Source organism: Abramis brama (genome assembly GCF_963993115.1).
Source record: "Abramis brama genome assembly, chromosome: 6".
Taxonomy (NCBI): Eukaryota; Metazoa; Chordata; class Actinopteri; order Cypriniformes; family Leuciscidae; genus Abramis; species Abramis brama.
Window position 1 is genome coordinate 8719292 of NC_139968.1, and position 11139 is coordinate 8730430.

The 11139-nt window shown below is 44.5% G+C and overlaps 1 protein-coding gene across 1 annotated transcript; it reads right to left on the bottom strand.

Moving 5' to 3' along the window:
- Positions 1-369: 369 nt before the first annotated feature.
- On the bottom strand, positions 370-10043 carry LOC311085840 (hydroxylysine kinase-like; the record flags this gene model as incomplete). Its single annotated transcript, XM_084118460.1, has 5 exons — positions 9969-10043; positions 8981-9286; positions 1223-1365; positions 904-1084; positions 370-827 (listed from the first exon to the last, which is right to left on the bottom strand). Exons 2-5 carry the CDS (start codon positions 9282-9284, stop codon positions 370-372), a joined length of 1086 nt encoding a protein of 361 aa, XP_083974586.1. The 5' UTR covers positions 9285-9286; positions 9969-10043.
- Between the last annotated feature and the right edge of the window lie 1096 nt (positions 10044-11139).

An 11139-nucleotide genomic window follows, 5' to 3' on the forward strand; every position in this document is an offset into this window, starting at 1 on the left:
GAGTAGTAAAGAGTAGTAAACTACTTAGTTTACTATTTTAATACAAGTAGTAAATGTTTTAGTTTATGAAAGTACACACTGAAGTGTACTCTCAGTAAACTACTAGTTTAGTAGTTTAGTAGCAAGTAAACTACTAGTTTAGTAGTTTATACTGCAAGTATACTTGTAAGTTTTCTTTAAGTGAACATAATATTATAGTTTACTATTCGTATATTATTTTTGCACTTGCAGTATACTACTATGTTCAAATGTAGATATTTTTTTTTATACTTCAAAAATAGCTTTAACTGTACTTTAATTTGAAAAACATTTTATTAGCTTCGTGAATTCTTTTTTTATCAACACTTGAATGTTAATAAGTGATAAGTTTCATAAATAAAGGCAACATTTTAACTGTGGCAACTGTGCTGCACTCTGGAACCATATTCTTTCCACTTGCTCTTTACCCAGCTCCCAAAGACGACTGAGCAGCTGCACACCTGTCCTGGCCGTGGTCATCAAGTACTCCTCATTCTCTGGCTGCTGGATCACAGCGTGCCGGGCCAGAACCAGAGATTGGCAGAACCGACACAGAACGAGCAAATACAGCGAATCTCTTTCTGCCTCATTGAGAGGAAAAACGCTTTCCCATCCCGCCACCACTGGCCCTCCGACATCGACCGGATTGGGATTCTCAATCATCATGTACATGATAGTTATGGCCAGCTCAAATATGAAATACCCACTGCTCATGTCTCCAAAATCAAGAATCCCGGAGATCTTGTACTTTGAAGGTCCATCAGGTTTCACCAAGAGATTGTGGTCATTGAAGTCTCCATGGTTAATGCCTGCAATGCAATAATAATGTTATAAGGACTGCGTTGACTTCGGAGTGAAATACTTTAAATTCAAATAATGTCTTACACTTGCGAAACAGTGGTAATTTTGGCATGACTTGGATCTGGTACTGCTCAATAACGGCTTTAACAACCTTTTGTACAGGGTCCCCATCCATCACATGGAGATACTGATTTAAGAGAGGAACGCTGGCGAGATTCCATATAAAGTTCTCTCTCTGAAGGGAACTGATGTTTGGATGCTCCATCTACACAAGAAAAAAGAAACAAAAACAAACAAATGCCTAAATAAAATGAGAAACCACTGGAAAAAATACAAATAATGACAGAATCATCATTTTTGGGTGAACTATTCCTTTAATGATAGAATGCAATAAAATATTTACTTGCAGTAAAACTGTATCCAACGTGGCGGCCATTTTCCCAACGTCGTACAAGATCTGAGGACTGCAGGTAATTTTGGCTATGGTAGTGCCAGACAGGTAGGCAAGTAAGCGCACTAAATATTTCTGTGTGCCAAAACCACAATCTGTGATAGCAGAAAAAAAAAGACGCCTCAGACGGCTAATCTGGTCTTCCGCTTGCAATTATTTCATAAGCAAAGCAGAACATATAGCAGGATTTAAAATTGAGGACATTGGCTCCATATACAGGCCCGTCACGCATCCCAGTGTCCTCTCTACGTGGACTTGACATCCAAGTAAATCTTCCTCGTGAAGTATTAAGCAACTTCTTATTTCTCAAGCATAGCAAAACGGATTTGTTAATGAGCAACCATTCGATGTTCATTGTTAATTTACCCACACCCTTCCAACATTGGTTCCAAAATGCTTTCTTAACAGACATCATTTCAAACCTGTGACAACAAGCTCATCAATTGCCCACTCAGCAATCTACTTGCTGTGCACGTTAAAGGGGGTGGATTGGAATCCACTGCTGCTTCAATGTATATGTAATGAGTGATTATAATCAAGGTATTAATCAATATTTTTCCTTCTAAATATCAAATGAGTTGAATGACTTCTCTAGAGATTTTTACTTTGTTATAGAAGTTACCAGTGTGATTACTGAAATGTTATTTTCATGTATTCTTTAATGTCAGTATTTGATATCTGAATGCAATAACAGTGCTTGCTCATTTAGCCCGGCTTCAAGAAATTAAATAGAGAAATGTTTTATGTTTGAGAAAGGTCTTCAACATGTTAAAACACATAGGGGTCATTGAAGCCAATAGTTTAAGGGACCATTTGTTTGTTAAAGCCTTACTTAGACTAAAATGTAGCTCTCCTTGAGAAAGGAGTAATCCAAATCCAACCTTGGAAAAGCTGTGTGTTGGTGTGTGTGTTAGTCTTCTTGCTTACAGGTTAAGGAACCACTAGCATTGTTGGAGATTGACTGAGTTGTTCGAGACATGCTGGCACCCAGCAACCCAAATCTGAGAACTGGAAGGTCACGACATGCCTGACTTCAGGGTCCGAGTTTCAGCTGCATAATCTATGCGTGGAAAATTACTATGTTTATCAATTTCTGAGCCAATCAGAATCATTCAACCTGTAAGCAATGACGTAGCTTAGACCTTGGAAATGGTATAACTGCTGTGATCTTTGTAACTGTAAGCGGGGCGGCCTACAAACTGCTGTGTGAGTCTTGAAGCTGACTTCTGCTGATGAAACTGCAAACTATCTTCAGTAAAACTTTTCTTCATTTTTTTATAATTCTGACTCCGGGTCTTCTTTCAAACATCTGGTCCTTGGGTCCTAAACTGTTACCCCCTAACAACGTGTTCATGAATAAATATATTCCACCTGCTCTCCTCCTACGCAATTGCAGAATTTTCCCCCTCTACCCTATATCTGCGATCAAGTACTGCGAGCCCACCCAGCGTGGGTTTCCCTTCAGGTGCTCCAGTCAAACTTTCATGTCTCACTGCTGCAGCAGTGCTTTCTCCCCTCATCAAAATACATTTCTCTCACTACCGCAGTAGTGATATTGGCCACTGGTCTCAAACCAGCTTCAGATTAAACTTCATTCCTCACTGTCTGTGATTTCGCACCAACTTTCAAACTAAATTAAATTTCTACCCGGTGCAGCAATGATTTCTCACTCCGCTCACAATAACCTCCAATCTTTTCACAACCGCATCAGTGATTTCTACCCCTGCTCCCCGCAGGAGCTCCTTCGTTTTCTCTTAGCTTCCACAAAAGATTGACCCCATGAGCCGCCCTATATTTCTCCATAGCGACTTCAGCACAATATTCTACTCAACTTTGGGGGGGGGGGGGCTTAATGTCTTAAGTCTTTTCTACGTATACCTATATCGCCAAACCATTCATGGTTCATTGCCCAGCTTGCTGTCTTTGCAATACTTCTTTGGGGGTTTAACTCAGAGCTCAAGCTGAGACTCGGGTTCGAGCCTCCTCCATGGACAGCAAGCCAAGTTAGTTTACTATTAACCTTTAAGGCTGAACGGGCAGGCAAACTAGTGAAATGAAGTTCAGATAGTAGGTTTGGGAGGAGCCTTAACATTCAGTCCTGTCAATCATCATTACGAGCATACTATATAAGCAGCAGACACCACATCATCTCATTCACAAATTAGTCCGGCAGCCTTCCTCCTCCCCTTCTCCTCCAGTAAATTATGTCTATCCTCTTATGCGCAATTCCATCATAGGGGGGTTTAATTCGGAGCTCAAGTCGAGCCTCGGGTTCGAGCCTCCTCCAAGGACAGCAAGCCAAGTTAGTTTACTATAAACCTTTAGGGCTGAATGGGCAGGCGAACTAGTGAAACAGGTATTTCAAACCAGTTACCATCAAACCGTACTGTATTTTAGAACTTTAAAATAGTAATTTTATTCATTGTGTAATAAGAAAAATAACAGAAAAAAAAACAGCAAATAAAACAGCATAATACATTAATACAACTTCAGTTGAAGTCACACTAGACTTTTCACAAAATTTCTTCACTGCAACAGACATGAATTCACACTCTGCAGTGTCTTTAAAAATATATATATATATATATATATATATTTAATGTCTAACAAATAATAAATCCAAAATCCCCAATCCCCAAGATCCCCATTCACATGGATCCGCCAAAACGACTAAAAACGTACTCGGTTACTAACGTAACCTCGGTTCTCTCTAGAAGAGGGAACGAGTACTGCGTAAGATATTGAAGCCAAAAATTATCCTTAATTTTGTAATAATGCAAAACGCGTTGCGGCAGCATACAGACAAAGGCGAGGCAGCTCGCGCGCCTATTGGCTGTTCTGCGGCAACTGCAGCAGCCTATCGAGCGAGGCCTGGCGTGACGCCAGACCCAATGAGGGTGCTTCGCGCCCGCTGCGTCACATCCCGCCGAAACGGGCGTGGTCTAGGCCTATAAATACCGCTCGCAGGCAGCTATTATCTGGTTTTTCATCATCGAAGCAACCAGAGCGTGCGCATGCACGGCAAGATACGCAGTACTCGTTCCCTCTTCTAGAGAGAACCGAGGTTATGTTAGTAACCGAGTACGTTCTCTTACGAGAGGTCTCTCGTACTGCGTAAGATATCTTACGCTAGGGGACCCAATGCAAAACGCCGTGCATGCTGAGATCTGACACCAAAGACCCAAGGGCGAAAGCCCGGGGTTCATATAGAGCACAATCACCCAGGGAACTCACAGGAAGTCCGGGAAGAGGGAGGGGCGAAGCCGCACTCTTCCACATATGGCAGCGTCACTTAGACGCGAATTTCATCATACAGACAGGGCGGGGTACGGCCTGAACTGATGGGGAAATGTGGGTCTTACACAGTTTGCCCAGGCACATCTTGTGCTACTGCTTTTCACTGTCGATCATCGAGCTGTGCTCAGTAGACGCAGCATTCTGAGCTGATAGCATCAGGTCAGATAATACTGGTTAACTAGACCGACAGCAGCCTGGCCTGCAGGGCGGGAACCTCTAGATTGTAAAACCTTATAAATGTAGACGGGGAGGCCCAGCCCGCCGCCGTACAAATATCTTGCAAGGCAATCCCACTCGACCAGGCCCACGAAGAGGCCATGCCTCTCGTGGAGTGCGCTCTGACACCCAACGGGCACTGCATGCCCTTGGAGGCGTATGCTAGCGCTATAGCATCAACTATCCATCTGGATAGGCTCTGTTTCGACGCGGCTAGTCCCTTAGAACGCCCGCTGAACAAAACAAAGAGCTGCTCTGTCTGTCTGAAAACAGACGAGCGAGACACATAAGCTCGTAATGCCCTGACTGGGCAAAGGAGGCCCGCGTCTCTTTCCTCATCAGGGACCGGTAGGGCTGACAGGGAGATGACCTGCGCCCTAAGTCTTGAAAGACAGATGTTTCAGATCAATCGTCTGTAAAGGCTCGAATGGTCCACCTTTCATGGCTTCCAGTACCGTAGAAAGGTCCCATACGGGAACTGGACTGACTACTATGAGCACTGAGCGAGATTGCGCTAGAATCAGCCAATCGTCCAAATAGTTCAGTACTCGCCAGAGCACCGCATCCATGCACTTCGTAAATGTACGGGGTGCCAGGGATAAACCGAACGGCAGGACTGTGTACTGATATGCCTGGCCCTCGAAGGCGAATCTCAAATATCGCCTGTGACGTGACGCTATCTGTATTTGAAAATACGCGTCTTTCAGATCTATTGACACGAACCAATCTCCTTGGCGAATCTGCGCGAGGATTTTTCTGGTCGTGAGCATCCTGAACTGTCGCTTCACAAGCACTCTGTTCAGTTGCCTTAGATCTAGTATGGGTCTGAGACCCCCGTCTTTTTCGGTACCAGGAAGTATCTGCTGTATAGCCCTCCTTCGCTCTGAACTTGAGAGAGAGGCTCTATGGCCCCTTTGTTCAATAGTTTCGCCACTTCGGCTCGAAGTAAATGTGCTACTTCTGCTTTTACCGTGGTCTCGACACGCGCCGTATAGCGGCGAGGGCGTCGGCGAAACTGTAGCGAATAGCCTCTTTTTATAATGTCCAGCACCCACTTCGAAACCCCGGGCAGCTTTGCCCATGCGTCTGCATGAATAGCTAGGGGTAGAATACGAAGCGCGCTCTGTTCGCTCAGCGATGGAGAGGCTTCGGTGTGCTGTAACACAAGCGTCGCGCTCGTGACATTTGAGGCATGGGGCGCGCTGATAACAGCGGGCAGATTGCCCGCGCTCGACTCCTCTGCGGCGGTCAACCGCGAGGGGGAGGGCTGGGCGAGTCCCGTAGGAACTGTCATGTCTATGTGTGGATGTGGGCGCGGGACAGCGGGCACATTTATCACACCGAAAGCATTGTTCGCTTGAGTGAAGCGAATGCACGCTGGTTTCGTTTTTACAGAAACCGTGAGACATGCATAACGTGGTGTTTGTGGGCACTTGGTAGTGGGCACATTTACCACGTTTGAAGCGCAACCGATCTGAGTCGATTTTATGTGCGCGGGCCCTGTGTGACAGGCTGTGCTTGTGTGTAGAGATGGGCACTGGGCAGTGGGCATTCTTACTACACATGAGACACCATCGGCCGTGGCCGGGACACCAGAAAATACACTCTCTTGGGGATTTATCTGGGTAGCCGTGAAAACGGCATTTGTGTGCAGGCAAGCGGGCGACAGAACCGGCTTGTTGGCTGCAGAAAACACTGGAACAGTCACATTTGCTGGAACTGGTCGAGCGAATAACTTTGGTGGGAGTCCGGCCGCAGCGGGACTCGAACACCGTCGTTTTCCTAGGCGTGCTAGGACGACTTCGGGGCCTCGGGCTTTGCCACAATCCTAGGCCGTGGGCCACGCATGGCAGGGCGGCGGCTGGATGAGCGGGAGCGCGGTCTCGCGCTTCGGGCCTGGCGGCGCTGTGAAGTGGCGGCAGTGGACGGTGGCTGGGGCTGTGAGCTCTGTGCAGACGGTTTCGCACGGCCTGCTGCAGAGCTGGAGCGCTTCGGGAGGAAGTGCTTCATAGCCTGTGACGCTTTCTGTACCTCTGCGAATCTCTCCGCAAAATCCTTGATGGAGGATCCAAAGAGGCCAGCGGGAGAAAGCGGGGCGTCGAGGAACGCGGTGCGCTCGGACTCGGCCATTTCTGAGAGCGTCAGCCACAGGTGTCTCTCGGTCACAGTGAGAGAGGCCATACTCCGTCCAATGGCCTGTGCTGCGGACTTAGTGGCACGGAGAGCGAGGTCTGTGGCGCTTCTTAGGTCCGGCACGCAGATCGCGTCAGGTCCTTTCTCATCCAGCTTTCGGAGGAGATCGGCCTGGAAGATCTGCAACGTGGCCATGGTGTGCAGCGCTGACGCAGCTTGCCCGGCGGCGGAGAAAGCGCGGCGGAGCAGGCTTGACGTCGTGCGGCAAGCTTTAGAGGGTAGGGCCAGCTTAGCGCGCCGTCCAGCGGAGGGCGGACATAAGTGGGCCGCTATCGCCTCTTCGACCGGCGGCAGCGAAAGGTATCCCCTGTTCTTGGCATCGTCAACTGCAGAGAACTGCAGCCGCCGTCAGCGAGCGCGAGAGCTGCATGTTCCTCACCCAGGCAGGAAACGCAGATAACATGGCGGTCCCCGTCGCTGAGTGTGGCTCTGCACGAGCCGCAGGAAGGCATCTTGAAAAAGACGCTGCTCTTTTAGAATGTGTGTCGCGGCGGCGACACACACACACACAGAGTACAGAGAATAAAAGGATATAAGCGCCGGAAAGCGCAGCAGGAAGGCAAGGAAGGCGGCGCGGCCAGCGACTTCAGTGACTCGTCCCGCTGAAGGTGCTCTCTCTCAGACGGTGCGGCTTCTTCTCCAGCTCCAGCGATGCGTGTGCTTCGCTTGAAGGATGAAAAATCAGATAATAGCTGCCTTGCGAGCGATATTTATAGGCCTAGACCACGCCCGTTTCGGCGGGATGTGACGCAGCGGGCGCGAAGCACCCTCATTGGGTCTGGCGTCACCCCAGGCCTCGCTCGATAGGCTGCTGCAGTTGCCGCAGAACAGCCAATAGGCGCGCGAGCTACCTCGCCTATGTCTGTATGCTGCCGCAACGCGTTTTGCATTATTACAAAATTAAGGATAATTTTTGGCTTCAATATCTCGCGGAAAAAGGATTTTCCCCTAGCGTAAGATATCTTACGCAGTACAAGAGACCTCTCGTAAGAGAACCCTCTATTCTGCTGCCAGGCCATTAGATGGCAATGAAACGCTATAGACTGAACATGTAATACGCATGTGCATGACGGCATCATTTTCAGAGATTAGCATTTTTGTTGTTTACACGGAGACCGTTTTCAAAAACTTGCACTTTAAAACCCGTTTCCCGTTTTCAGGCACCCAAAACGCCATGGTCGTGTTAACGAACGGCCAAAATGCATAATTTTTTTTAACGTTTTTAGTTGAAAACGGTGTAGTGTAAACAGCCCCTATATAAGGAAATAAAGCAAAATCACTGAGAAAAATTAGAAATAGTCCTCAGATGCCATGTAAATGTCTGTAATTTATAGCAAAACATCTAGCATTAATTCGATCTCAAATTCATTAAAAGAAGTTATTACTCCACCATCTGCAGGACATCATCAACCAACGTGGTTGAATGACCAATTTGCAAAAATACGGTTTCAGGAAACTATGTCGTGACTAGTTGATTTCTTCAATGATGCATTGTAGGCTACTATGGTATGTCGTTGTACTGGAAACACTATAGAAACACTGGAAACACCCCGGAGCGAAATGCAAACCGTCTTTGTGTGAGCTTGCATTTCCGGTCTCCAAAATTTGCATGCATTTGAAAACGTAGTGTGACCGCCCGTTTTGAGAAATAAACATTTAAAGGACAAGTTCGGTATTTTACACTTAAAGCCCTGTTTACAGATCGTTTCTGATGAAATAGAACGGTTAAGATTAAAATTTGGACACATGCTGCTGTCCCGAGAATTTTAGATTTCTTTCGCTTCTCCCCCCCACCTACAGAATGGCAGCCTATGGGCACTGGAACAATCCTTCCAAAAAACGCATTAAACTTTCGTTTACAAAGACGTGAAACTCACCGAGTGCAGCATGTGTCCACATTTTAATCTTAACCGTTCTATTTCATCAGAAACGATCTGTAAACAGGGCTTTAAGTGTAAAATACCGAACTTGTCCTTTAATGCCTTTTATGACAAATACTCTTACCAAATTCCTCCAAGCTCATGAGTTGGCCAGTCCGAGTGGGCAAAGCGGTCTGGGCAGGAAAGCCTCTTTGGTGTAGGAAGTTCATAGAGTGTGTTTGTAACTCGATAAGAGTGATGTTGTGACTGTCTGCTGAGTTCATAACCTTTAATACATATTCTCCACCCTCACTGGGGGCCACGTAAAAGTTCTGATCATCATAACTGGGCAATGGTCGAATGACGGACACAGTCAAGCCATAGAGACGTTTGATAATCTCTGTGACCTGGGAATGGCTGAGATTTGGCTTTGATTCTTTTGTTGACATGGCTGAGGATCGAAAAAGAAAATTGGTTATTGGTGAATCAATTGGAGCAATAAATTGATCAGAAATCACTATAAGCTGCAAGGTTTTTCCTATAAGGGTTAAATTTATGTCTGAACTACATAAAGATTTTTCAAAAATTCTTTGTTTCATGCAATAATAAATAAATAAAAAAGTAACAACATGTAAGTAAATAGACATAATTGTTATTTTTGGGTCAGCTATGCTTTAACACTTCAGTTAGTGTTGTCTGCACAGTATAGGCTATTATAAATATGTTTACCGTGTTTTAATCAAGTTTAACATGTTTTCAACTCAATGATTGCAGCCTAAAGCGCGAGAGAAGCTCGCGATAGTGCAGTTAGAAACGGATTGGATTGATATTTAACAACACTGCACTTCTGGGATAAACTCAAAATGAATCACATGCACTTTTAGAGATTTAATAAAACTTTTTATAATAAATAAATCATGTAGCCTAATTTTCTGTGCAACAAATTTTAGCCTAAGACTGTAGTTTTTATCACTGTCATCTAAATAAGCAGAGTCTATCATTTGCATATAAGTCCCGCGCTTCCGGATTTTTCTTGATCTCTTACTTTTTTTTTTCTTTTACACGAGCCGAGCATGCAAAGAGATTTATAATAACAAAGTAAAAACCGGATAATTAACAAGTTATAGTATTACCAGTGCTGGTCTGTTGCTGGACTGGTCCGATGGAGCTGCTATCGCTGACGCGTTCAAGTTCACGTTCAAGTTCAAGTTCACAGATGCGGTGGTTCAGGATCTCTGGTTCAGCCGGTTGAACAGGGTTTGGTTTGACTACTGAATGATTCGTTAACGAATCGTTAAAATAGGTCTCTGAATTGGATCAACCCATTCATTATTACACTAACCCTCTGGTTCTAAAACGATCTTTCTCCATTACCAGCCCTTGTAAAACGCGTGTAGCCTACAATATATTTTAAAAATGTGCAATCAATAGGCTATATAAATCACAAATAGGCCTAGTACAGTAAATGTTTTAAGATTTTCTGATTGTTCGGAAGGCTCTTAACCACGTGAAATGAAGCAAGAGCAGAATGAGGGGCTTCCCATGGTAAATGTAAAATAAAAAAAAATATATATATATAAAAATAGTTATACTTTTTATGGGGGACATATGCTTATTTTCATGAACTGATGATGCTCAGAGAGGGCAAACAGTAAATTCTGAACTATCAGCCATTTCAACTGAAAGATGAAGGCTGTAATACTAACGCTGGATAAGAAATCTTTAAAGTATAATCATTTTCTATCTGTTTCCAGCATTGTGTGTGTGTGTGTGTGTGTGTGTGCGTGTGTGTGTGTATGTGTACTTGTACAGCTATCTTTGTGAGGACCAGTTTGAGTTTTAGACCATTGGAGTGAGGACAAAGAGAGTAAAAGTGCATTTATTTATTTATTTATTCATATTGATCAAAAAGATAAGGAATCCAGAATATTTTGATTATAAAAAAAATAAAATAATACATACAAAAAATTCCAGGAAATATTGAGTCTCAAAAGAAATGATGCATAGTCTGTAAGATGCAGTAGATATACAACTGTAACTGATTATGTGAACATAGTTACACTAGTCAGACAAAGTCAAACATATAAGGCAGTAGCCATTAACTCATTATCTGTTAACCCTAATACCCCATAACCCTCTGTAAAAAATATACTTTTCTGTGTGGGGAAAACTATTTTTGGTGGTGTAAATATAATTTATTCTGAAGTAATATCCTCATCAGTGTTCTATCAGCTTTTATATACTTCTGCAAATCTGCATATTTTTGATATTTATCCCAAGGCGTTAATTGTTTTTATAAAGGCC